Below are 27,259 nucleotides of genomic sequence, written 5' to 3'. Positions count from 1 at the left end.
TTTAATATCAACAGCCGACTCATGCGTTACACAAAATCCCCTTTATCTGTCGGGTAACATTCGAGAGGGATCATGCAGGTCCAGTGACTAGCAAGTTACATCATTCGTCCACACAAACATCACATATCGCCAACTGTTCAGCCATTTCTATATCCATGGATATCTGTAAGAAACGATTCATCGTAGTATAATATGCCCTCAGCTACAAGGCCCAACCTCCGCTCCCTACTAGACTGATACCTCTCCTCGCCACTCCCCCCACGACCAAGCGTCGAAATGGCCATTCCCTCAAGGTCAGCAAACCCCTAGGATTAATCTACCTCCACTTCTTCACTACACTATCGAGACCCCTCTATTCCTGTAAGCACACTAAAACATTACTACCCCGTCCCGTCCTTAGGAAGGCGTCGACGCTATACTATAGCTATAGTAAGAAGCGTAGAAGTACAATTTCGATAGAACGCGCTTCGCACTTAGTGGAGCTAGCATAGGCGGGAGTATCGTCCTAGCACTACTATTCCGACTACACGAAGAACCATAGAAAAAGCGCTAGGCGTCGTTACGTAGCGAGATAGCGTTAGCTAGGTTAGTAGTATTCTACCCTAGCACGAACTAGACACGAATGCGGATAGAGCGTGATACGGCAAATCCTATTGCTCCGTAGGGATCTATAATCTCGCCTTCTTTATTCAAATTCTTTAACAATTCCTACCTTCTCTCTACTAGGCTGCCGAAACGTGAAACTAATGTGGAAGATTGATTGAGGTAATTTCCGAGCTTTGAAGGCGCCTGATATCGATAGTAGTATATACTCCCTGTGGACACCAGAGCTGAGAGAGATAAATTGGAGGTGAGAAATAACAAAGAGGCAAGCGAGGTAGTGGTGAAGTAATCAATGTTAGCCATCAGGGCAGAATAGGTTGTTTGTCTACTCAAAAGAGTTATGTTTGTGTGATATGCCTTTGAAACTGAAAGTATATCTATAGAAAGGAACCCCATATTCTGAAGAACCATCAAATCTTATATATGAAAATGTCGGGTTGCACATGTTACACCTTTTCATGGTCTATATACTATATTTCGATGCTAGTTCTTATCCTTCTAGCTACCCTTCCGGCCTTATATAAGTAGTGAGTTGCGCCATCAACTACACGAAGTTTACTTCCTGTGTGCTGACCCCAGGAGACCATTGCTGCAACTTCCACTACCAACGGGCTCACTGCAGTATCAGCTAAGAGAAAGGTGCGAATGAATAAGCGCTGATGAGGGAGCGGGCAGATGGGAATCGACCTGCCATATAGGTATATAGAGGATTACCGAAAAGAGCCAGGACCGCCCTTTCCTCACATCCGTCAATCGATCGATTTCTTGCGATCACCTCCGTTCGAGTAGCTCTATCCTCGCCTCTGTGCGCGACTTTCTTTGAGGCTGCGAGGTCCTTTGCGGAGTCCTCTTCTACCTCGTGTCCCCCTCCTCTTTGGAATATGCCCTCATGCTCCTCGTCTTTCGATGTCTTTCAACGGCGGTCTCGCCAACTGGGTCGTTGTGGCAGCGCCTGCAACTCCCACTGTCGCATGGTGTATGCGATGCGTGAATTCCATCGCGAACATCTCTACCGGGGGTTGTCATAACTCCGCAGGTGGACAAAAATGCGAGTATTGCCATCACCAGCATCAAGCTTGTGTCATGGTACGGTCTTTTCCCGTTCCCCGTTCTCTGCTTTTGATTCAGGATCCTGATATCCGTCGTTAGCGCCTCCACATCACCTTGTCGGCCTCTTCAGGGGACTCTGAATGGAACAGACATGGCTGACTTGTGAGATCCTTCAAGCTCGTCTAGAAGTACGGACCATACCTACGTGGGAACCCATGTGTGTCAATGGTCAGCATAACAGCCACCTCGATATATATTCTCTCGGCCGTTCCTATGATCACAATCGAGACGTGGGAATGGGATTCCCTTCGATCGAGACGCCACAGGCCAAGCCAGCGAAGCTTGAGCCTAGAGAGGTTTCGACCTTTGACGTGGAAACAATGGCAAGAAAGTGTTCCACCCCGCCCTCAACTTTATCGCCTTTTCATTTCGCATTGTCATCAACAAGTCGTTCGCCTCGTCACCGACCGTCCATCTCGTCTCACCAGTTTCTCTTGGGACCTCTTATGGTCGCTTCTTCACAAATCATTCAGGAAATCGAAAAGACCATTGTCAACGCGACCCTTAAAGCCGCGACGAGGTTTCTGCGAAGACGAACCTTGGATGCGTCAAGGCACCAAGCATGTTGTGACGATGAACAAAAGAACTCGTCAAATGGAATTGCCTTACTACGATGAAATCAATCTCGACGCCGACGGCAAATTAATCGCGCCGCCAGCCGAGACACGACTTTCCGACGCGTTAGTCTTTCTTATTATATGATAAGATATCGTTACTAGGTGGAATGAATTTCACGTTTATGAAGCTCGACAATGAGTCCCAGGTAGGTGTATCTAAATCGTGTCAGTGGCCCTGATCCTAACGTTTACTAGTGGGCGTTTAAGCTAGTCGGTGTCGTTGGAAATGCGTTCGAACAAGTGCTTAGTCTGCTAGTCTATCTGATGAAGAAAGCGGCCTCGATGTCACGCGCACCTCTTGCCGGATATAATAAGGGTTAAAGGAGTCTGACCTGATCTTCGACCACGACCCTGAGATGGAGGATAAGATGGATGTTGAATGGTTTCGTCGCCGCATTCGCCCTCTAGCCTTCTTTCTTATGTTTTCTTGGTCTTCTTCGCTGGTCGTTCTTCCCTCGCCCTTGATATCCTTCTTATTCTCCTTTCCTACTTTGCTACGTCTTTCACTCCTTGGTCTCTTCATTTTTCCCTATATCCCTTCGCTGGTATTACTTTGTCAAAATATAAGTCTGTTTTTCCAAACCATAACCCAATTAATAGATGGTGGGCCCTGTATCCACACATTCTCTACTTCTTTGATATCTAAACCCGTAGCCTACCCGTAGCCTAAAGCCTGAAAGGAGTTGGTAGATAACAGGGTATTATACAGGTCAGGTTTACGAGTAGAATTAGAAGAGAAAGGCCAATTTCCACTTCGTGTCCGTAAGCAAAGAGCGAAGTCTACTTCATGCCGACGTTGGTTCTCACTATCACTCGAAGGACGACATGAAACTGCGAGCTTGACATAGGGCTCATGGTGACAATAAACTATGTACCGACGGGAAACTTTTCACCGAAACAATGAAAACTTCGGAGGATAAGCTAGTTTACCGCGTTTTAGTGGTGCAAGAGAAACTGATTGCTCTTGGGCCTTTCGATATGCTTGGGAGCGAGCCTAGTAATGATGATGTGACCAGAGAGCTGAAGAAAAGAGCCTAACTATGGGTTTTCAAAAGTTCCCGGATGATATTTACCTTGATAGTTCGTTCCCTAGCACCGTAGGAGGGATACCACTAGCTCACTAGTTGACTCGTGCCCCTTGGAATAATCTATACAAACCATTCCAGCTCTGTTATCGTCTGGTTACTAGAGTGTCTGATGTAGCTATCAGGAAGACAGACCACATGGATTCTTTCGTTACGCTCGTGCGTTAGGTCCATTCCAGTTTATTGCCGCTGAGCAGCTAGTCGTAAGGGATACACCGTGGCTTAGGTTGATACAGGTATATAGTCCTGCGCTATTCTGTCAGAAGCTCATATCGATGGCATGGACTTGATGCCCATGCTTAGCCATCAGATTTACTCGCGGATGCCCTTTTGACGATGGCGCAGGTCTCAAGTTTCGATATGCGCTATTGATCCTATTGCTGTATGGTCTTGTTGGTCACCCCGCATGGGTATATTCTTAGAGTTATGGAACGAAATGCACCGATGCGAGGCTGGTTATTCTTCCAGATCTTTAGTTATTTCCTTTTGCCGCGTTAGCCTATCTATATATGTACATATATACGTGTAACACTTCACATCAAATCATGTGTTAAACAAGTGACTCTGAGCGGGGCACCAGTCAGGCGGGGTAGAAAAGTCAGCAATTTTCTCTTGAGGGTGACTTCACTTCTCCCACATCTCCAAATATTATTTTTTAAGCAGATTACTTAGGTATGTAAGGGCTTTGTCTTCTTTGGGTGTCTCAAGAGGACCTTGGTGGTTGCTAACGGTTTCGTCAGATCTACTTCTATCAACAATGAACGGACACGCTGCCTGCCCCAAGTGTGGTGCCGCCGCTGACGGCGCTGGCAAGAGCTGTGGTGCCTGCGGTGCTGTATGTTGACTCTGTAGTGCTTCTATGCGAGCTTATATTAACCATACTAGACCTGCCCCGTCTAAGCATCCTACTGAATCGGCCAGTGTACTCGAGCGTTTGGGATGAAGGGTATCGGAGTTGGGACTGCTTGTGGTGTAGTGAGATAAGGATAAGCCAGGGCCGGGCTTGGGGATCAATATGTTCGTAGCAATGATGTGATGACGAGAATGAACTCAAATCTCTCCGAAACCAAGTGCGATTGTTATGTACGAAACAAAAGAATGACGTTAAGACATTTCCCTAGAGAATAAAAATATATAAGACTGTTCACGAGAAACAATCATCAGGATATAGAGTGCGCAATAAGAATACCTCCTCGTCTCGTTCTTCCCTTTCCCAAGCCAGTAGCTAGGCAGGGCCCCAAATCACCCAAATAGAGAGTCACCAATCTCCCACTTCATCAGACCAACTATACACCGCTTAGGCAGGTCCGGCGGTCTTGCGCCACTGGGACCAAACACCGATCAAACTGCTAATGGTACCTGTGATACCGACGATGCCATCGTCAAGGTTAAGAATACCAACAGCAGACAAAGGCGCAGCAAGATCGCAAACATCAGAGATGAGCTGTATCCGAGCAGCAGAGCGCTCCCTAAAAAAGGTATTAGCATGCATACATTCCCCATTCCCAATGCTGGTAATAAACAAGGAACTCCATACTTCTCAATCTTCTTAGCCTCAACAACACCCTCACCCTCCTTACGGTCAATAGTCTTCTCCTTCTCCTGCAGACGAACAAGAGTGTAGATACCAGCCACAGTGCTGAAAATCAGACCCGCAGCCCAGGAGCGGTAAGCGGAATCCTGCAGCCGCTTAGCGGAAGACAGTTTCCGAATGCCAATCACATCGATGACTGTGACGGCGTCGAGAGTCAAGTAGCCGGCATAACCGAGCTGGCGACCGATGGCCAGGTAGCGCAGGACGGGGTCAACGGGACTCTTGTTATCGAAGGCGACGGCGGCGGCCTTGAGATGCTCGAGGAATTTGCCGATACGCATGATCTTGCGCGTCGTGCCGAACTGCTTCTTCACGGCATTGTAGGGGTCGATCGCGGACTGTGGCTTGTTCGTTCGGTAGAGGTACCACGCGTAGAAGCGGGAGAAGTATTGGATTGTGCGGAGGAGCTTGTCGCGGCCGACTGTAGGTTTCCCGGATTAGCTTGAGAGTGATCGGGTGAAGGCGGGGAGAGCTCTGCTGGGAGTTCTCGGCCGAGTTCTTGTCACCGGGGAGTTTTGCTGATGTCGCAAGGCGAAATGGGAGTTTCTCTTGAAGAAAATTCTTCGTGGACAGATGGAGGTATGTGCTGGGGTGGTGTTCTTGGACTCTGGGATGGATGTATCACGTACCGGTTGTCGCGACGAAGCGTAGCCAATGCGCCAGCGCAGGGTGGTAGACGAGAGCGTTAGCGACCATCTTTTTCTTGTTGCTAGTGAAATGAAAAGAATGCAACTTCGAACACCTAGGGATGGAGGATGTCAAGGATCAAGAATCAAATGTGATAGTTCATAAGGGAAAGGGGAGTCGGTAATTGACCGGCGTATGGAGCCGGAAGACCGACCTCGGCTGATCTCGTGCGTGTGGGGAGAGATCCGGAGGGACGATGTAATGTATTTACTTTTATTACGCCATTCACGGGCACTTTAACCCTTGACTCTCGTGAAATCTATTGAAATCTCCTGAAATCCATTGAAATGCTTGATTTCCATGTCACTCGGCTTGTGACTTTCCAACGTTTCCTATTTTTCACGTGAGCGGGTCATCTCCGACATTGCCCAGCTTCTTTTGACATATAATCTCACCTGGGCAGCTTATCCCTTTTTTTAAGCTTGGAAAAGTTTAAAGATGATTCTTCGGGTCTTATATACAAATTCAACCTAGTCCCAATTTGATCCAGGTATCCACACGCAATGAATAGTATCAACATTGAATCAAGCACGACTCGCGGTTTGCCAGATCCATCCTAAGCCAGGCAAATGGATTCCCTTTCACATGCTCTACCGAGTAATGTATTCAATGATCCCCCAGCAGACCTCCTTGATACCCTCGATTCAGTGCAGACTTGTCTCGGGCCAAGCAGCATAAGGTTTACCTGCCCAATACATATCATTATCGGATACCAACCCGACGCTCCTTGGACCACACCGTATCGTCCATTTCGGAAATGGTAACCGATCATTTCTATAGTTTGGCGAGGTATTAGCTACTGCTGGTTCACCAGCGGAACCTACATACATTAGTAACCTTGTGGCTTTGACGATAGTTGTCGGCATTACTCTGTCACTAAAGGGAGTGTGAAAGGGGTTATTGTTATCCTTTCCTATATCCTGGTCATAGAGACGATAGGCAAGATTGGACGTACTGATACTTAGAAGTGGATCATCCATCTTGGCTATAACTTGTTCTACAATTTTAGAGTCTAACATCTATAAAACGAAGACTGAGTAGCAGAGGGATTTTATTTATCTGATTATATGGACAACATCAAAGTTCCCATTTGGATTAAGTTGCTTGTCATACAAGTCCGGAGGTCAGCTTCTGTTCCTCGAAATGCATCACCAGCAGTCCGGATAGGATATGCCGCGTTCATCTCACACGTCCATGGGTCATGTCGCAGGGGCAGGGGGATATCTCAAGTCGCAAGGGCCGGGTAGTCGCTGTCTCATCAATGGTATCTGGTTTGCGTAGCTGGGTGTGGATTGCCGCGTATGGGTGTTGTCCGTGGGATTAAGTAAAGCTGGTTAGAACACAACAGCCCAAAAGGGTGAGCAAGTATGTGTCAGACGCGGTGGGGCTGTGATCAAATTACTCTTGTGCGCGTGTGTCGGTCTGGCGGTTTTGGGTGCCCATTTCCGTGGTATCGTAGCCGTTAGCCTCGAGGTAGTCGCGGAATCGGGCATCCTCGAAAGTAATAGTGTCCTGGAAAAAATATGAGCACATCAATAAGGTACTCTACATCCAGCAGTCCATACCTGGTTAATCTGTGGCATCATAAAAATAGCCATGAATGCGGCCAAGAGACACAACGAGCTGGAGACGAAGAATGGGTCCTGGCCTGCGCGGGTCTCGTTGGGTGCGTTCTTTTGAATAATTGGGATCACGTAGGTGCCCACGAAAGCCCCGATCTTCCCAAAAGCCGCAGCATATGAGTAGTACTGGCCACGGATAGCAGTTGCGCTGGTCTTGGCGGCGCAGAGACCGATGTTATCGCCGGGTCCCATTTCACCGAGAGCAGAGAAGATCCTGTTCCCATGCTATTAGCATTGGCAATTGCTAAAGTCTGAGGAACTTTGTTAGTAAACTTACCCGAATACGACGACAAAGGCTGCCACGTTTTCCGGGGTCGCGAGCCATTTGTAGCATCCGGCCATGATGAATCCGATGACGCCCTGGAGCCCAACACCAAGGGCAAGGGTGTAGCGAGGACCAATCCAGTCACTCAAGAAGGCCCCAAGGGCGGACCCTGGGATGTAGAAGGAATTGACCACAGTAGTCCAACCGAAGCTCTTCCACAAGGGAGCCTTGTCACCCAAGATGATCGACAGCCAGGCTGAAGAATAGATACCGAAGCTGTAGGCAGAGAAGTCGTAAAGAAACCAGATAATAGAAACAACAGCCTGTACATCACGTCCAGTCAGTTAATTGGGTCATGTCTGCGAGAGAAACATGTAGGTGGGGTTTATTACCAAGCGTTTCCAATAGAATCTAAACCCGTTAGTCAATGAGCGCATGCACTGGGATATGTCGTACTTACTTGACAATCAACAAGATCGGGAACTTGTGCATACGCTCCCGGTTGAACTCCTCCGGCTCGTTCATTTTCAGTCGCAGGTACATTAAACTCATAGGAGGGATTACTCCCAGCCCTAGAGCTACACGCCAGCAAGCGCGCAGATGGTCCTCGGTGAAGATCAGGACGAGGATCATGGAAACTAACGCAGCAACCACGAAACCGAAATCAATCTGGAAGTTGGTGAACATGATGAACCAGCGATTGCGATGGCCACTCTTGAGCTCTCCGGTATTCTCCGCAGCACCAACCGATCCAGCAGGGTATTCTCCGCCAATGCCAATACCCAAGAAGAAACGGTAGGCCGTCAAAGCAGCAAGCATACCATCCAGGCTGCCGCCAGCTCCATAGGAGCCAGCACCGAGTGCTGCAAAGACAAACAGGATAATGGTGGAGATCATCAAAGACCACTTGCGTGACCAGTGATCACTAGTGTAGCCAAATATTAGCATACCCACCACGGTGCCAGCGAAAACGATCGAAGAGACATTCTGTTGGGCCGTCGAGTTGGTGTATGCATCACCGTAGATCTTTTGCAGCATAGTACCGACAGGACCAATGACCTAGATCCAAGTGTGTCAGTAAAGCATAAATAGACGTTTACCAAGCTGCAGGCCCATGTGGGACAGCGTAGCAGTGGGGCTGCACACTCAAGGACGAAACATAACATACCTGGTTCAAGTAACCATCAGAAAAGAGACCAGCACCACAGGCAATAGTGGGCCAACTACGTTCCCAGCGACCCTTCTTGGTCTCGTCAAGAGGCGGTAGCTCGACAAGGCGCTCCTCGAGGGGACCGGCGCCTTTCTCGGGCATCTCCTTGGAGTCGGACTGAGGCTCGGCCATTGCGATCGTGTTTTTGGATAGCAAGAAAAGTTTTGGGTGGGTTTTAAACCCGCGGCGAGCTTGAGCCTCACTGGAGGTCAAAGGGAAAGCAAAGTTGGCACGAGCCCTGGAGACCAATAAGAGTTACTGTGTCACGCGAGCACAATAACAAGAGTCGGGTCGATCGTGGGTAATCAGAGAAGATATTTGAAGCTGAGAGGAAAAAGAAAAGAGACCTATGGGGGAGGAATAGTTGGGAATCCTAAACAATACTGAAAAAATAAATGAAAAATAAATGAAAAATTACAGGGAATAGCATCACTGTAGACATGGGTACCTATCACAGTGAGCCCGCGTTTAGCCAACGGAATCTAGTGGGGACCCGGGCCCCCGAGCTTGATCATTCTAAGCATTTGGCTTTGGCCATTTCAGTCTAACGGATTTGTTGGCCAATGATAATCACCAGAAATATCAAGGCCCTTTCTCTAGCCAATGGTGTGTTTGACTAGACCAGTCGGGGTAGGTTGCACTCTCCAACATATACCTACCTAGATACCTATACCTAGGTATCTAGGTAGGTAGGTAGGTAGGCCTCTCAGAGTGTTAGGAGATGGGCTGATGTCGATATCGAAACAAGCTTCCCGTTCCGAATCAGATATGGAACTTAGTGCGATGTCTCAAGGATGTGGATGTTGACCGTAGAAGGCATATCCTATAGGACAAGCACGTGCTTTCGGTCCCCTGTCGGAATTTGGGGCTGCACCTGCCTATTTCCGTAATGAAAAGGGTTAACCCTTTTAGGGATCCAACTCCCTAAAGTAGTGAGACAGACGAGCAAGTTTATACCTAGCTACATATATGTAATGTTGTATTCTATCCTTGATTTGCTCTCCAATGCCAAATAAAATAAAGCAGTTCAGCCCTATGCGCCGGAAGATCACCAGGCCGTGAATCCTCGGGCTTGGGTCTTCCAAGGTTGACCATAACATGCAGTTACAATTCATTCATGGAACATGGAAGTCTTTTCACGAGCCAACGTATAGAATTCCTAGCTATCCTCAGTCTGATGATCCAACGTGATTAACCCAGAGAAGTCAAGCCAGACATATTGCAAATACGCATCTCCCTCCAGAACAAGATAATAAAAGTAGAAATGCCTTTTTCCACGGAGAAGCAGGAATATTTTCTTTGTAGATGCGACCGAGATCTCATACATCTTAAGATAGGTTTATCTTGACGTCCGGGAGAAGGCTAAAGAAAGCTCGGCACGGAGAAACGTTCCGCCAGCTGAGCTCGGGCTACGGTGATGCACCTGGCTTGATCTCATCCCCAGACATCACCAGCTCCCATCTTCTCCCTGCTCTTTGCATCATCTCTTTAACTCGTGGGAGTCCTGTCAGCATATCCAGTTCCCCATCGCCACCATGGGGTCTGATCCGCAATATATCAAGTTCCCCAACCTCTCCATCGCCCAACATGTCTTCAACCTCTCCAACCCAGCATGCGCGCCAGCTGTCCAGCAGAGCTCATTGAAGAAGCTCCAAGATGTTATCCTGGAGAACAAAATGGCTCCTTTCTACCGGCATCTCGCCCATCCCACTGAAGGCATCTTGAACAACTCCGGCGAAGGCGTAACACAGCACCCACAAAATGGAGGGAACTCAACGCAACCTCTCATCACCTCCAATCTTATTGCATCTCGCAAAGCACCAGTGAAGATTGATTTCCCTTGGGACGAGCAGCTCTACCAGTCTCTACTGGAGGATAACAAGAAAGAACTGGAGACCTTCCAGAAGGAGGAAGATGACGCGGAAGAGGCTGCTGGGGAGACTGAGGTACAAGCTGCGCGCGGGAAGCGAGCTGAGTTCTGGGCTCGTGTGGGAGATAAGGTGAGGATTTTTCGTTTTATGTTCCTATCAAGCTTCTTCGATTTGCTAGCTAACACCAGTATTCCAATAGGACAAAGCTGTCGAATCCCACGAAGCCCTCCTCGAAAAGACCGGATTCCTGGGCACCAAGATTGATTTGGTGATGGCTATGCTCCGCATCGGACTCTTCTTCGGCGACCTTTTGTTTGTGAACAAGACCATTGAACGAGCAGAGACCTTGGTAGAGAGTGGTGGAGATTGGGACCGTCGAAACCGTCTCAAGGCATACAAGGGATTGCACTTGCTCACCATTCGCTCTTACAGCCTTGCCGCTCCCCTCCTTCTCGACAGTCTGTCTACCTTCACAAGCTACGAACTTTGCAGCTATTCTTCGCTGGTGATTTACTCAGTCCTTGCGGGGTCCTTGTCGCTCAAGCGTGTGGACTTCAAGGCGAAGGTAGTGGATGCACCAGAGATCAAGGCCATCCTTGGCTCTCCGGAAGACCAACTGGCTGCGTTGAGTGGGGAAGTTTCCTCAGGCCCTGGTGCCCGGGATGAGGTGATGAAGGAGACAACAGGGGGACTTCCCACACCCGCCGGTGCCAAGACCGCTGTCAACATCTCCTCTTTCTCAACTGGCTCTGGCGCGCCAGTAGAGACCGAGGCGCCCGTTGACTTCGCACCGCTTGCAAACCTGGTTACCAGTCTCTACAACGGCAACTACCGCTCGTTCTTTGTAGCACTCGCGGCCGTTGAGGACCAGTTCCTGACACAAGACCGCTATCTGCACGAGCACCGGGCTTGGTTCGTTCGTGAGATGCGACTGCGCGCCTACCAGCAGCTTCTTCAGAGCTACCGTGTGGTGGGGCTGAGTGGTATGGCCAACGACTTCGGTGTAACTGTAGACTACTTGGACCGGTATGTGTTGTCTGATACTCTTCAATTAAAAAGTAGCTTGCTGACCATAACCACAGGGACCTTGCCAAGTTTATTTCAAACAACCGCATTGCCTGCACCATCGATCGGGTCAATGGTATCATCGAGACGAATCGACCAGACGACAAGAACAAGCAGTATGCCGATGTGGTGAAGCATGGTGACTCCCTGATCACCAAGATTCAGAAGTACGGCCAAGCTGTGCGTCTTCGCGGAAGTGAGCGAAGTTAAGGTGGCATATCTACGAACTTGGGGGCATTCTGAGCCTCAATCCCACAACCTATGATCGACTATGTATGCCTGAATGGACAATCTTACTTACCGTGTGTTCTCGAACTCGCCAAGGGAGACTTAGCCCGTAGATCCTAAGACATGCCACCCATGCCAGTGACGTGACATGACCAATTTCTTGACTAAAAGTACGTCCTTTCGAAGTCGAACCCCACACCGGGCAGCTCCGAAGATGGGTCGATGTCGGGCAAAGCGTCTGACTTTCCCTCGGATAATGATCGTCGCCGATCATGTTGGCATGCATAAACGTGGATGATCCTCAATGCAAGATGTGTATACGCAGTAGTTCTCATCATCGACCAGATCTTTCACCAAATCTTTCACCGTAGCCACCTCTCCCCGCGGTCTCCATGAGTCTGATATCTCAACATCCTTATCGTAATCGGCTACCGACGGCCCATGGGGGTTGTGGGGAAATGCTGACTCACAGGTTCACCGCCCAATCGCCAGGGTCTTTTATTTTTTTCCCCTTCTTCTCCCGATCGCAATCGGACAATCACGACAGGGGTTCGTGCCAAAAGGACTTTTCTAATTGATCAATCCGATCATTGATTGACTATTTGTCAAAATGTCCTGGCAATATAAGCTCGCATCCAGCGTGCGGGCGTCTCCGCTACGGGCACTGACTACCCGGCCGAATGGCCTCCTACATCGCCCGGCCGCACGTGGCGCTGCGGGGTGTCTCTCCGCCAGGTCAGGTACGTCGGATCCCGAAATCACCCCAGCTTACATAGTTGGGGGTTTACGCAATCTTTTGGTCTTGAGCGTTTTTGTGGTGTGATTATTTGTTTAAACCATATCCCCCAATTACTGGTTGCGATCTCAACATCTCTGCAACCTTTATATACTTGATTCTCCTCTTTAGTCTCGAGAATACTAGTCTACTTATTCTGAACCTCACTAACCTCCTCCGGGTCAATCCAGAGCCCATCATGACTCAAACCACCGTCTCATATACCGCTAAGCGCACCCTGTCGGCCGTCCAGAACCGCAAGTGTCTAAACGTCGACAACATCAACCAGCACGTTAGAGATGCCAAGTACGCTGTGCGCGGTGAATTGGCCGTCAAGGCTGAGACCTACCGCCAGCGTCTGCTTGATGGCGACAAGTCCCTGCCCTTCGAAAGCGTCATCTTCGCCAACATCGGTAACCCCCAACAGCTCGATCAGAAGCCCATCACCTTCTTCCGCCAGGTCCTCAGTCTCGTCGAGAACCCCTCGTTGTTGGAAAACCCCGAGGTCCTCAAGAAGTCACTTGGATACAAGCAGGATGTGATCGACCGGGCCCAGGCCCTTTTGGCCAATGTGCAGAGCGTTGGCGCCTACAGTCACAGCCAGGGTGCGCCGGGGATTCGTGACAGCGTCGCCAAGTTCATTGAGAAGCGTGATGGCTTCCCTGCCAACCCCCAGGACCTGTTCTTGACCGCGGGTGCGTCGTCGGGTGTGAGCACCATCTTGAGCGTCATCTGCAACGACCCCAATGCCGGTGTCCTCGTCCCTATCCCCCAGTACCCTCTTTACACCGCAAGCTTGACGCTGTTGAATGCCCGCTGCGTTCCTTACCTCCTCGAGGAGGAGAAGGCATGGGGTACTGACGTCAACGCGATCCTCAAGTCCATTGAAGACGCCAAGGCCGCAGGCACCGATGTGCGCGCCATTGTCGTGATCAACCCGGGTAACCCTACCGGTGCCTCTCTGAGCCCCGACGACATCAAACAGGTCCTGGATGTCGCCGCCGAGGAAAGCTTGGTGGTCATCGCTGACGAGGTGTACCAAACCAACGTTTTCAAGGGCGAGTTTGTCTCCTTCAAGAAGCGTCTGCGCCAGCTCCAGAAGGAAAAGCCCGGTAAATACGACGATGTCGAGCTGGTCTCGTTGCACAGTATCTCCAAGGGTATGGTTGGTGAGTGCGGCCACCGTGGTGGCTACTTCGAGCTTGCTGGCTTCGACCCCCTCGTCCACGAGCAGATCTACAAGCTCGTCAGCATTGGCCTGTGCCCGCCGGTCGTCGCACAGTGCCTTCTCGAGTGCATGGTCAACCCTCCTCTAGAGGGCGAGCCTAGCTTCGAGCTCTACCAGAAGGAGTACAACGGTATCAAGGAAGGTCTGCACAAGCGCGCCCTTTCCTTGTTCAACGCCTTCCAGCGCATGGAGGGTGTTGAGCTCCAGGAGCCCCAGGTACGTATTATAAACCTGTTCAAATTGTTACTTATTTACTAATCCTGTCAACAGGGTGCCATGTACCTTTTCCCCACTATTCACCTCCCCGCCAAGGCCGTTGAAGCCGCCAAGGCCGAGGGCCGCGCCGCCGACGAGTTCTACTGCTTGGCCCTGCTGGACGCCACAGGTGTCTGCGTCGTCCCCGGCTCCGGCTTCGGCCAGAAGGATAACACTTTCCACTTTCGCACAACATTCCTCGCCCCCGGCACCGACTGGGCTGAGCGCATCGTCAAGTTCCACGCCGAGTTTATGGACAAGTACCGATGAACATGTACAAACGTACCAAAAGCCATGTAAATGTGAACCGCCCACCCATCGCCATCCTCTCTTCGAGCGATTCGCCGCCACCATATATCGTTTTTGGTTGTGGTTCTCTTTTTCACGTCTAGACTGGATGGGTCATCGGCATCCATCTATATGTGGCCTCTACGACGCAATCTTTTGAATATTTGAATTTGGATATGGATCTGGATTTGGTTCGCCCTCGATACCTCATAGACTACTGACTCTACTGGGCTGCTATTTTCGATTCCCACTTTTGGATACTCTTGTCAGACATTTATGCATCGCATTTTGAATAGTCGTATACATCTCTCGAGGCACGTTTGCATCGTTCTTTTTGATGTAGCTACTGCATATCTCGCCTTTTATAGAGAATGGATTGTGCTTCGTTGATTCCGATCAGATTTTCGTACCTTCATCATTCTTACTCTGATCATGTCCATGCTTTCCTTAAAATAAAAATAATGTTTGGCTAGAGATAGACGGATGACAGGAACGGGCATAGCTAGGGGTATTTGGGGGGAAAGAGACGACATAAAGTACCAAACTTCATCCGATGGCGACAGCGCAAATCACAGCTCACTCCCCAAGCCCAAAAGAGCAAATCAAACCATGATGATCACTCCAGAGCATAGGCTGAGTATGGAAATATGGTATAGCCGCATCACTTGGAGTATCCTGCTGTCCGTCCAACCCACCCACTGGCTGAGCCTCGAGTATTCTAATCCCCCGCGCCTCGAGACCAAGCAACGCGACCTTATCCATCCGATTTGGCGGAAACCGCTGCTTCCCATCCGCACCCCATGTATACCCCGGTTCCTCAGGACGAAGGGTAGCCCAGGCATCTGTAAGACCATTGGTCTCTACGAGGGCGGCATCTTCATCCAGAACGGGGTTGAAGTCTCCAGCAACAAGCCCACGGCCTGCACTACGCAGGAAAGAGGAAACGATGGAGAGTTGCTGGGGTCGGTGGGAAGGTCTGATGGCTAGGGAATCCAGGTGGACGTTTGCAAGTCGAACCCGTGTAGAAGAAACGTCTGTGCGTGAAGGAACGAACAGATCGCAAAAGAGTACATCTCGATCGAAGTGACTGGGGTAGGCGACTCTCCAAACAGCGCCGAGAGCGAACCTGCCTTTCTCGGAGCTGTGCTGTGATGTAAAGGGTGACTTGGACACTAATGTCATCGTTATGAAGGACTGTCTGCACGGGGTATCCTCGTGCTCGGTTGAGAACCACGATTCGCGAATACGTTCATCGCTCAGAATTAGTCGTAGAGCCCGCTGTGACACTTCTTGGAAGAAGATGACGTCCACCTTCGTATCCAGTTGGGTGATGAAGGCGAGAATCTCGGTGACGCGTTTTTGCATTCCACTGAATAATCCGTCGATGTTCCATGTTAAGAGCACTAGATCGGACGGTGTGTCGTCCGTGCGTGCTGGTGCTGGTTCTGCATTTTCATTCGCGCTCACTGGATCCCACTGCTGCGAGTTGGCGTCGTACTGGTGCCAGGGCTGGAATTTTGGATCAGCTGGTACGTCGGTTGGAAGTGGTGTGTCGTGTTTCCAGGACATTATGTTTGACTGGACGCGTGCGTAAATGTTCATGGTGAGAATGAGGTTGGGTACTTCCGATGTTGCCTGGTGAGGTTTACCTTGGAAGGTTTGCAGAGGGGTAGGGTAGCCGGGGTAGTCTTGGGATTAGTTAAGCATTGAGCCTCAGGCTGGCCAGCGTGATAGCACTTACATGTATGTAGCAATAAGATATATAGATCAATGGTTATATCCATAGGCTCGTTACTATAGTTTAGGTCAGACCTGTAGTAGAAATCCTGAATCTTGAGTGAGGGGCCTTGTGGTCCCTATATCCTAGGCCTTCTAGGGATATTGGACATTCTTTCAGTAGGATGCTTTAGGATTTCCCCTATATTTCGATTTTTTCTAACGATAATTTATGTTGTATCTTGAACTCTTCTCCTGTTAACAACTCGGATATATATATATGACGTTGGATTACCGTTCTGCAGACCCACTGCAACCCTAAAAGGAGAGAACCAAAGACAACGAGGCAACAGAGTAATGGCGTTGGGAACTCGCTGACGAAGGAGCTCCAAGTATATTCAATTAATTCAATAATATGCAGGGCCCGTAAGTCTTTTGCTTGGTGGATGCTTGGTTACCAGCGAGCTAAGTCCAAACTCGAATCCTTATATGATGAGCTAGTAGTCAGCTGCAGTTGATTCCAACAAGGGAAGTATCATCATTGAACACAATAGTATACATACATACATATTCTACCTCGATCTGACATGTACTATGACACAAGAAATGCAAAGAAGCGGTGAGCACCCCATAGTAGACAGAAACATGGAATACAACGACGACGAGCATAAACGTACACCGGCTCATTCATTAGAATATGACCTCAGAATAAACCCAGCTCTATCCTTCCTGATCTATGGAGCTATCCATCTACCCAACACATACAGTGTACAACATACATCCATACATCCCAACCCAAGATCCATACGTATGCAAGGCGCACAAGCAAGTCCACGCACTCACATGCACCTTACACTCTTACGCTATATTCTCGGTAACCGGCACCGGTATAGCTAAGACCACGACCCCCACCCTCCAGGTCACACATGCAAGACCTGATCGTACAGCAAGATGCAGCATACAGTAGTCACACTGTAGACCGCATTCTCGGACGAATACTGCACCTACCTCGTGCCCCAAGCCCTGACTGGCGTTTTCTTGGCTAATGCTTAGCTATGAGTTGGCATCGATACAGGGGATTCCCTGTTGCACGGTATGTACAATGTATATTACATGTATGCATGGATGTGCGTGGTTGCGTTGCATACCTATGTAGCTAAGCATGTGGGGTACATGTTTACGTACGTTAGGTACATACGAAGTAGCTGATATGGAGTGTGGAACTGTTCGGTTCTATTTTAGGAGGACTAGTGTGTATACTATATATTTTACAGCAGCTGACTCTACTAGGAAAAGATGAGCTTCGACAGTTGGGATCTTACGCCGATGTCGTAAGCTATGTAAGAAACTGAACGAACTTGATCATCCTATCGAAAACCTTTCCATTTGAAAAATCCGATTCTGACAAGACGTAGAACGATAACTTCTAAACCAGGTCGGGCCGCTGTCCCCCGGCCCCCAATTATCGCTAGTTGGGTACTTATGGATATGTGGCACCACCTAGACACACCAGGATCACCAAATCGGAGCCCTACAACACAAAATCTACCCGTGGCACTCATATCACTCCATGTCTCTCGAGATATACCATACAACGCACAACGCCGGCCAAACAACAGTCGTCCTAATCCACGGCGCCTTGGTATCCGGTCTCTACTGGGATCTAGTGATCCCCCACCTCCCAAAATCCTACCACCTCCTAGTCCCAGACCTCCCAGGCCATGGCAAATCCCAATCAACACCGTTCTCAATAGATCTCGCCTCCCACATGACAGCCCAGCTAATCCGCGCGCACGCCATAAATGGCTCAGCACATATTATCGGCCACAGTCTAGGCGCTCAAGTCGCCATACGTCTAGCCTCCACAGACCCAGATGTAGTTAACTCAATCTTCATCTCCGGCTTTGGAATGTTCCCTCGGACGTCAATCACACCGTACATCCCATACGCAGCATGGGCGATGTCGCGTGTGGAGAACTGTCTTGCCCGCCCCCTGATTAGCTGGGCAATGGACGGTGCCGATATCCCACACATTGATACAGATCTCTGCACGCTAGACTTGTGTCGGCAGATTGTGGCGCCGGAGGAACCCACCGAGTGGCCGGTGCCGTGGCCGGCGCGCACACTTATTGTTGCGGCTGGTAAAGGCGGGCTAATACCTACCAAGGATAGCTCGCGTGATGCTGTGAGGTTGGTGGAGATTGGGAGGGAGTTGAATGATGAGACTGTTGCGTATACGCACTTGGGTATGCGACATCCGTGGAATCGGCAGGCGCCGCGGTTGTTTGCAGAGACTGCGGTGGCGTGGTTCGAGCGTATGGAGCTACCTGGGGGCTTTGTGAAGCTTTAGCGGTGCGTTTGTAGACCCCTTTTTGAGTATTCTTGAAGATTGTTTGACGGCTTTTCCTTTTATGATTCAGTAATCAATTCAATGGCGAAGATGCGAGGTCTCATGCGAGGTCTCATACTACATACACTGGCTGGCGAGCGAAACCGGAAGGAAAGCCATCTCGCGGCCTGAAATCCGATGTGTATGTAACTTGTCTTTATTTCCGGTATTATAAATTGCTTAGGGTAGTTGTACCATGTAGATAATGTTTCACTGTTTCAGAACGTGGGAAAGATCGTGTAGTGTCTCGGAGTAAGGGATCGCGTTAAAGACTGGTCATTCGGTACTCAGGGCAAAAGAGCTAGAGTGGAAGAGAGCAGCCTATGGGGCCGAAGACACTAAATTGTACGTCCAACCTGACCAAATACACGAGTCGGTCTGCCGATGAGGCAGCGGAGTGCCACTGGGCTACAGCTCGGACTTGCTCACCGCTACATCCCGGTGCCTAGCCGGGATCATCTTTTCGATCGACGGGCGATTGTTACTAGTGTCCTTGAAGATGTAATACAGAGTTTATTTGGTATTGAACTGCTTTACCTAGTTGATAGGTAACTGGGATCAGTGATAACATCGGCTTGGGGTATATCAGCTATCGTTCTGTGTTGCCCTATATCATAAAATACGGGGTGATGAACATCCAGAGGCGAATCTCGGGGTCTGTAGCGATCCGCATTGTGCATGCATCTGGGTATGGTCGTCCGGAGGCGAGTGTATAGAGAAGGACCACCCAAGTCATTGTACAGGTAAAAAGGGAACAAAAGGAAAAAAAGATTCTATACATCGGCGAGAATGCAAGCAAGGAATGAATAATGAAAAAAAGCGCATGTACGGAAGCAAGAAGCAAAAGAATGTACAGGCACGTGCAAGGTTCCAAATCGCAAACCCCTCTAGATTGAATGGCTATCAAGGAAGGAATCTAGACTGGCTAATGGAACAAGACAAATCAGGCATTTATCATCATCTCTCATCATGGTCATGAAGACGGGTGGAGGTGGTGGTAGATTGCCGCAAGAGAGCAAGCCCCAGGACAAAAGAAGTATAGGAGGAAGAGAATATAAGCAAGGAGAAATGGGCAACACTGGTTCTTACTGGGCCCAGGATTGCTGGAAGAAGTTGTCGTCCATGGGCGGGGTAGAACCAGCGTCGAACAGACCAGGCCAGATAGGAACGGAGTCCGACGGCGGCGAGGGAGCCTTGGTCATCGGGGCCGACGTCATGGGCTTGTAGGCTGGCATCTGCGTCATGGCATAGATATCCTGCGCAGGGACCGATTTCGGCTCCGCAGTCATGCCGGCTTGCAGCTGGTGCTCGAGCGCAGCGGTGGACTCATTAGTCGACTTGAGGAAGTCATCGATGTTGATCGAGTCCAGCTCATTGGACGACAGGAGACGCGTCTGAGGGAGACCAGCCAATGAGGATGCAGAGCTGACGCGGAGATGGTCCATGTCAGACGCTTCGCTCACGCTGTGCAGATCGTGCATGTCATTGCCAGCATGACCCAAACCCGGAAGCGGTCCAAACTCATCACCTTCGGAAATATCCCCGGATGATGATGGCGGTGGAAGACCAGAGGGATACCCGGTGTAATCAAAGCTGGCATATGAAGGAGCTTGGGTGCTGGTTGCGGCAGTCACATCGGAGTATAGGGGGAAACTTGACCAATCGACTGAGGGAGCACCGATTCCAGCAGATCCCAGGGGCATGTCCGAGTCTGGGGAAGTGAAATAACATTCTTGGTAAGGTTCTTGGAATGCCATGCAGGTGATCGGAGAATTGGTGCTTGTTGTCGGGAAGGAGGCGAAAGAGGAGACGTCAAGTGGAGGAACACTGGTGACAATCTGATCCAGAGGGAATTTGTCCACGGTTGCAGAGGCAGATATCGGGTTTGACGTTGTATCATGAGGCCGGTCTAATGATGGAGCAGGAGGTGCTGGCGTAACGAAGTTGTCGAGGTATGAGGGATCGAGAGGAGCAGGATTCAAATCGTCTTCCGCGCCCGAAGTATGCGCGCTATTGGGAGAACCATTCTGCGACGTGTGTTGTGAGGTAGGGAATTCGGACAGGGTAAGAGGTTCTTTGATAAAGGTCGACTGGCCTAGCGGCAAATGATCCACTGACCGACGGTGTAAGTCAGTTGGGTGATGGACGGTATGCGATCGTGGGATCGTATAAGGCAATCCACATTTGTGGGCCATGTCATTATGCTTGTGAGCGGGTTTATGATGACCGTCGCGGAAAATCGTGAGCGTCGATTCAGATTTGGTAGACGTAAGAGGAGGTTTCCGTGGGGTCTCAATCGGAGGCGGAGGCGGAGAGAAGGGAAGACCGGTCTCAGGCACCGGATCTAGGTGTTCCTTTTTGAGTGCACAAATGCAGCGCTGGCCATGACAGCAACCACAGCGACCGTGAGGAATGCCGCTATGGCAGTCTTCCTTCTTCTTCTTTTCGCCGCAATCACACTGGGTGTGAGTTGTCCGAGACTTGCGTAGGCCGCGACAGTGAGTACATTGAGAGACTGGGCGGCCTTTTTTGTTGATGTGGGTCAATTGGCGGTCTAAGGGGGGATTAGCATAGATATTCCGGGAAAGAGCGCAAGTATTGACATACCACTGTGGTGACAGCTGCTGACTCGGTGACCCCGGACGCAAGCCTCACAAGCATACTTTTCACCGTCGATGAGCATCGCTGCGGTGTTACTGGGAGGTACACATGCGATTATGCGCGAGGGATATCAGAGAAGATCAGAGTATTGAAATAAGAGAGATCGGTTGAAGAGACCGGGATATCAAGCCGTCAAGGCGATTGGCGGTTCCTTCGATGAGGTCCGAGTAGAACAAGATGAACAAAAGGGTATAATCGTATAGTCGAGGGTCCCAATGCGGGAGTTCACAGAACGCCGGACTAGCAGTGTAAGATGCTGTTCAAAGCCACTGGACTGTCTTCGATTGGAAAAGCATAAAGAAAGATCGGAAAATCCAAAGGGGGTATCTCGCGAGGTAGAGGGTGGTCAGGGATCGGAGAGTAAGAGAGATAGAGAGGGGAGAGGGGGACCAAGCCTACGCACCGTTTGGCGCCGGCCGTTAGACAGGACACCAAGTACCGGTAGTGGCGGCCAAGATAAAAAGCGTTCGATAAAAGAAGACGTTGGACACGCAATGAAGAAGAGAAAAGAGAAGAGGAAGGAGGGCGGGCAGCCAGCCGTTAATAACGTATGGAACGAGGATTTTCGTTGCGCCACTGGTCTTTACTGGTGGCCGTACATAACTTGTATTGTACTTTTACTGCGCTTTTACTGCTTTTACTGCTTTTATTTACTCATATATGTTGTATGCATAGAAGATAATATGTAAACTAACCGTCCTATGACTAAATATTCTAGTAGCAACCTTGGAATTGGCTCAAAGTAGTCAATAACTTGTACTATTACTAAATATTCTATGCTTCCAAGGTTCTTTGACTAAAAAGGTCAACCCTCCAGGGCTTGGGATTCTTCCAAGTCCTCCAAAGGACTTGGAGCTCCACAGGAACCATCACTGCTTAGGGTTTTAAAACGCACATGAGAATTTGGATTTGGATTTGCTTCTTTTTGTCTTTTGATTTTCCTTCCCCCTTTTTTTTCTTTTTTCATCTAAAACTTTGACTTTTTCTCAATGCCCAAAGTGGCAGCCCCAACCATGTATATAGGGTGGCAACTGAACTGGCCACTGCATGGAAATTCCCTTACCAAAATTTGGAGGTCAAGCCTTAACGAACTCACCCCACTAGGAAAATATGGATCTAAAATCTGGGGCCGCACATCCCGATCTTGACAACTCATACGCAGTACTCAGTACTCCGTACTCCGTATAAATAGGAACATGGTGTGTCCCGTGTGACGGTTGCTGGGGTTGGGGCTGAATCTATGAGAGATCATGTTTCAGGGGTGTGAGCCAGGTACAACACACATTGGCAAAGAACATTCCATAATCCCTGTAGGGAGTAAGTTCAATGTTTTCCTTATTAAAGTGACTAATGACATGTCCTTGGCACCCCGTGGACAGAAATCTGCAAAAGCCCAAAGAGAGAAAAGCATCCAGTGGAAGAAGTCCACGTAGGTGTCGCAAAATTACATCCTAATAGTTACCTAGGTACCGATACATACAAGTACAATACCGAATGCATGCCATAGAAAGTGGACCGATGGCGTCAGTGTTCCTGCTTCGGGCGGCCTGCAGTGAGAGTTTGGGGCCCTGATCTGCGTCGTTCTTTGCCAATTATCGTGGTGTGGGTTCTGGAGGGTTTCATTCATTCTTTTACGTATGTTGTATATTATATCTTTAAATTATGGTCTCTCTCATTTTTATATTCTTCCTAGTTATTAGGTTGGTCTAATGGAAGGAATATTCAGTTATACCTAGTATATATATGCAACATCGAAGTATATTAGGAATGTATGGTAAGAGCCATATCGTCATAAATTCCAAATTCATATTATGATGATCTACGGAGTACAGCCGCCTCGCTACGAGACTACGGAGTAGAAAATTTCCAACAGTTTTCTCGAGCCAGCCTTGGAAAGCCAAGAATTTCGGTTTATGTAACTACAACAGATGCAAAAGCCGGTGAGACGGCCCTTTCGGTGATTAATATGTGTTTCCTGAAAGGGAAAGGCGCCTATCTCATCGATAATGATGATACCAAGTATGTATAACACTAAGAAGTACGCTTGGACAAAAGTATATTGTATTAAGATGGCGTCTTGCATTTAGCGAAGATGAGGCCGGATATTTAATCCAAGCCTAGGCGCAAATCATTCATTACTTTCTCAGACTGTTTGTCCAATAGATGTTGGGTAGCTCCCGAATGTTGCCACGGCCAATAGTGTAGCTTTATCTATCCCATTCTGTGGGCATCGAAAACTAGATATAAAGCAGAGTGACAATAGGTGAATGGGTAGATTAATCAAGTACTATGTGCCGTAGGCAAACATCATCTGCGACTCTACGGAGTAGGTCATGTGACATCGAAAAGGTGACAATAATATCAGCCAGACAAGACATGTACTGAATAGTCCAATGTCATTTGCTGGCTTAAAGGCATGATTAATACTCTCTGGGGCCCACGGGCGGTTGACAGGACGTTGAGCGCCCTTATAGAGTGGCGGTACTGGCGGGGGTGTAGGTACATGCTAAACATCGACAGTGTAGAAATTTGCATGGATAATCTCTGTAGAACGTAGAACAATGGCACGGAAAAATTGTAAAGGTCTAAACCAAGTCAACAGCTAGACTAAGCCCAGATGATATGAGCATCACGTATGTGAATCTGAAAGTACCTAACTGGAATGTTGAAAGTGTAAGTGTACGTAGTTCATCCGAAGCCGAAGGGGAAATAGTATTAATCCGTTCGACACGCAGAAACGAAAGGCCGTCCTCCGTGCGATCATCCAAAAAATGACTCGGGGAAGTAAACAACTGTATATAGCTTCAAAATAATATCTAATTCAAATGAATCCTCCGTTACAAATGTTGTTGCTTAATGCGGCGCTCTCGGCGCTAGCCCCCTTGAAAATCTCCCCCCGCGAAATTTTAGTTAAAACTTCACTTCTTGCACTTCGCGTCCTACACTATCTTCCCTCCATCCCCCGGAGGCCCGCTTTGTCCACAACCCATCATTTTCTGAGGTGTTTTGGTCTAATCTTACGCGATGAACTCTCGCGAGCAGTCTGACATGCCTCCGGCGCCCTCTTACCCGTCTCCTAACGGTGCGCAGATGGCCCAAGGTGTACCCTCGTACTATGGCAACCGCCAAATGACCACCGACGAATTGCTGTCCGCGGAACTTTCGCGCGATGCCTCTGGTCCAGGTCTTGGCGAAACAAGCAACGGTGTTCACCATGGCCAGTCGATGGTGTTGGGTTCCTCCAATGCTGCCGACATGGGTCGCACCTCTTCGGAGGATCAACACCAGCACCAGCACATGCTCCAGTTCCCTCCGAGTCAACAGGTTGGCGTCGACCCTAATCACGACTTGAGCTACGGCGAACAAAGTGCGCGCAAACGTTCCAAGATCTCAAGGGCTTGCGACGAGTGTCGGCGAAAGAAAGTATGACAACTCCCCTCGAACGCGATTGTGAACCTCGAAGCTAAGACGCGTTTTCTTGTACAGGTCCGATGCGATGCGAGCTCCGAAACCGGCCTTGAAACTTGCTCCAACTGCAGACGCCTCGGTGTTGTGTGCCAGTTCAGTCGCGTCCCGATGAAGCGTGGCCCCAGTAAAGGGTAGGAAAAAAACAAATGCGCCGCTGCGAGAATCGCCAGTGCTAACAGAGACACAGTTACATCAAAGAACTCGCCGAGCGACTCCATACCCTGGAGAACCAGATGCAACCGGGGATAGTCCAGCCTGATGTGCCATACCAGTCCATGAACGAGGTGTCGGGGCTACCAAGAGGGTACCAGGATTTCGCATCGCCGGTGGAATCGACCTCGGGCAATCGCAAGAGGACTTACTCGGTCTTCGAAGGTCTCCCTAGTTCCTCGTTCGCGCAGCCTTCTTTCAACGCCCGCGTATCGCAGAATGCCTTCGACACGTCTGAGACAGCGGCAGACCCGTACAACCCGGCCGTCGCCAGCGGTAGCGCACCGAAACCTGGCAACTTGTTCTGGAACCCGACGGGCGATGAGAACGATCTACCAAGCGGTCTTGAGATGACGGATTTGCCTAAGCATGACGGTGATGATGACATGACACCAGTGACTCTGGATGAAGGGGCTCTTGATGCGTAAGTGCAATGTGTAAACCCCCGTGATTGTGAGAACCCCACCTGACACCGGATTGCAGCTATTATCATAAGATCCACACCCTTCTGCCGATTCTTCCCCACACTAAGGAGCGAACATTGGAGCTTTTGCATCAATGCAATCGCGAGGCACAGGAAATCTTCTGCCATGCGTTGTACAGCGCCACTCGAACTGACATGTCGCGCGTGGCGGGCAATTTCGAGAAGATTAATGGCTTTGATAATGCTCAGGATCTCCTCATGTTCCACACCCGCCAGCCATTGATTGTCCACACAACGCCTGTCAACCTTATCTGGCTTCAGTCTCTTTTGCTGATGATTATCGACTGTGACACTCGTGGACCGGATAATTTCGTTCTGAAAGATGGTGTCCCCAAGGGCAGCCTGGTCCAAGCAGCCAACAAGCTCGGATATGATTTGGCCAAGAGCCAAGGCCAGCTGAAGAACAAGCGATCTGTGGATCCTGATGTCGACTCGGATGCCAATCTCACCCGGCGCAACTGGGTGTCTCTCGTCATCTTGGCCCGGTGGTACGCTATCAGTGTAGCAGACGCCACCGTCCTGGGTGGTCATGAGATTGGCGGCCGTGAAGATGAAAGGGTGGTTGGTCAAATCACAACCGGAATTGCGTGTATGTTTAACCTTCCTTACTTTATACTTGTGCTATTTCACTGACTTGTTTCGCACCAGCTTACTCGACATTCCTCTCGGAGATGGTCACTCTGGCTAATGTCGACCACAACGTTTGCCAGACTAACTCCGGCCTGGGTCGCATCATCGGCGCGAACCTAGTATCATCCCTGGAGCGTCTAGCGGAGATGGAGGACATATTCCAGATCCACGAATTACCTGAGAACTCTACCACTCGCCCACTTTACGAGAGCCTCCAAGCACAGCTCTACTGGACCGTCCGTTTGCTCATCAAGCGCCACGTCTTCGTATACAGTCCGTACGAGATCATCTTCTGCGCGCAGGAGGTAATCAACGAGATGCACAAGTCAACCATGCAATCCCGCCTCCCATCGCCTTTCGATCTGCACAGTCTCGCCCTCGCCTCAATGACTCTTCTCGAGGCGACCGTTCTCCCAGAACACGCTAACGAATGCTGGGCGACCCTCGAAAAAGTCGAAGAGATCCTCGACCGCCGCTCCAAGCGCGCAGCAGAGGGCTCCGAATTCGACAATATCTTCGGCACCCCGGAATGGGACGCCAAGATCCGCATATTCCTCGAATGGCGCCGTATCAAGTCCCAGGAGACCCAGCTACAGGAAGCTGAGATCGGCGGGCTTGCCAAGTCCCAGCAGCCTGTGATGGGCCCCAATGAGCAGCGTTCTCTCCAGCACCTTGCTGATCTTGCTGTAGGCGCCGAGGGCTCTGTTGGTCAGAATGCGCCGTCTACGCCGCCACCGGGTCTTTCTAATGAACAGGGCGAAGCGGAGCAGAATCTTGCTCCTCAGTTGACCCAGCCGCAGGGCGGGTCGGGTCGTGTTGTTGTTGATTTCACTATGCTCACTAAGGAGGGTTATCTGAATGTCTTCTCTGGGTTGATCTACCGTCGCACACGTTAGTTTGCTTCGCGATCAAGCCTCGTCTTCTCCACTTAATCTTTATGTTGTCTACTTTTTGTCTCAGCAAAAAAGGCCTGTCAGAAATTATTTCTCTTTATGTAATATTTGCGTCCGCCGGGCTTCTCTCTGGCCCACGTTTCAATCTTGTCTCTTATGTCTTATGCTGTAGTCCTACCTAGGGGATCTAGCCCTTGAATGGAATATCTCGTTTACATACCACATACACATGCTCCATTACACTATCGGATATGGTTCCGAGCCGCAAGAGGGTTTTCTTTTGGTTCCGAAGGGTTGGGCAACTA

The 27,259-nt window shown here is 49.6% G+C and overlaps 8 protein-coding genes across 8 annotated transcripts; 4 read left to right on the top strand and 4 right to left on the bottom strand.

Annotated features, from left to right (window-relative positions):
* Positions 1–4,172: 4,172 nt before the first annotated feature.
* On the top strand, positions 4,173–4,315 carry N7489_007523 (uncharacterized protein; the record flags this gene model as incomplete). The annotated part of the gene is made up of 2 exons (XM_056713273.1): positions 4,173–4,250; positions 4,301–4,315. 2 exons carry the CDS (start codon positions 4,173–4,175, stop codon positions 4,313–4,315), a joined length of 93 nt encoding a protein of 30 aa, XP_056566988.1.
* Positions 4,316–4,712: 397 nt separating this feature from the next.
* N7489_007522 (PEX11 family protein) lies at positions 4,713–5,705 on the bottom strand (the record flags this gene model as incomplete). The annotated part of the gene is made up of 3 exons (XM_056713272.1): positions 4,713–4,884; positions 4,953–5,430; positions 5,639–5,705. 3 exons carry the CDS (start codon positions 5,703–5,705, stop codon positions 4,713–4,715), a joined length of 717 nt encoding a protein of 238 aa, XP_056566987.1.
* A 1,389-nt stretch (positions 5,706–7,094) lies between these two features.
* On the bottom strand, positions 7,095–8,925 carry N7489_007521 (putative MFS phospholipid transporter (Git1); the record flags this gene model as incomplete). The annotated part of the gene is made up of 6 exons (XM_056713271.1): positions 7,095–7,208; positions 7,262–7,532; positions 7,596–7,906; positions 7,976–7,994; positions 8,044–8,642; positions 8,752–8,925. The coding sequence occupies 6 exons, from the start codon at positions 8,923–8,925 to the stop codon at positions 7,095–7,097; spliced, it is 1,488 nt and encodes a 495-aa protein (XP_056566986.1).
* Positions 8,926–10,328: 1,403 nt separating this feature from the next.
* Positions 10,329–14,485, top strand: N7489_007520 (uncharacterized protein; the record flags this gene model as incomplete). Its single annotated transcript, XM_056713270.1, has 5 exons — positions 10,329–10,793; positions 10,864–11,690; positions 11,747–11,896; positions 12,865–14,176; positions 14,231–14,485. 5 exons carry the CDS (start codon positions 10,329–10,331, stop codon positions 14,483–14,485), a joined length of 3,009 nt encoding a protein of 1,002 aa, XP_056566985.1.
* A 594-nt stretch (positions 14,486–15,079) lies between these two features.
* Positions 15,080–16,105, bottom strand: N7489_007519 (endonuclease/exonuclease/phosphatase family protein; the record flags this gene model as incomplete). Its single annotated transcript, XM_056713269.1, has 1 exon — positions 15,080–16,105. The coding sequence occupies one exon, from the start codon at positions 16,103–16,105 to the stop codon at positions 15,080–15,082; it is 1,026 nt and encodes a 341-aa protein (XP_056566984.1).
* Positions 16,106–17,789: 1,684 nt separating this feature from the next.
* Positions 17,790–18,569, top strand: N7489_007518 (alpha/beta fold hydrolase; the record flags this gene model as incomplete). Its single annotated transcript, XM_056713268.1, has 1 exon — positions 17,790–18,569. One exon carries the CDS (start codon positions 17,790–17,792, stop codon positions 18,567–18,569), a length of 780 nt encoding a protein of 259 aa, XP_056566983.1.
* Positions 18,570–19,693: 1,124 nt separating this feature from the next.
* Positions 19,694–21,340, bottom strand: N7489_007517 (copper fist DNA-binding domain-containing protein; the record flags this gene model as incomplete). Its single annotated transcript, XM_056713267.1, has 2 exons — positions 21,216–21,340; positions 19,694–21,162 (listed from the first exon to the last, which is right to left on the bottom strand). The coding sequence occupies exons 1-2, from the start codon at positions 21,289–21,291 to the stop codon at positions 19,694–19,696; spliced, it is 1,545 nt and encodes a 514-aa protein (XP_056566982.1). The 5' UTR covers positions 21,292–21,340.
* Positions 21,341–24,293: 2,953 nt separating this feature from the next.
* Positions 24,294–26,957, top strand: N7489_007516 (putative C6 finger domain protein; the record flags this gene model as incomplete). The annotated part of the gene is made up of 5 exons (XM_056713266.1): positions 24,294–24,692; positions 24,756–24,868; positions 24,925–25,371; positions 25,431–26,020; positions 26,080–26,957. The coding sequence occupies 5 exons, from the start codon at positions 24,294–24,296 to the stop codon at positions 26,955–26,957; spliced, it is 2,427 nt and encodes an 808-aa protein (XP_056566981.1).
* Positions 26,958–27,259: the final 302 nt, after the last annotated feature.

Source organism: Penicillium chrysogenum (assembly GCF_028827035.1).
Source record: "Penicillium chrysogenum strain IBT 35668 chromosome Unknown utg000004l_segment0_segment0, whole genome shotgun sequence".
Taxonomy (NCBI): domain Eukaryota; kingdom Fungi; phylum Ascomycota; class Eurotiomycetes; order Eurotiales; family Aspergillaceae; genus Penicillium; species Penicillium chrysogenum.
This window is presented reverse-complemented; position numbering and strand designations above follow the sequence as displayed.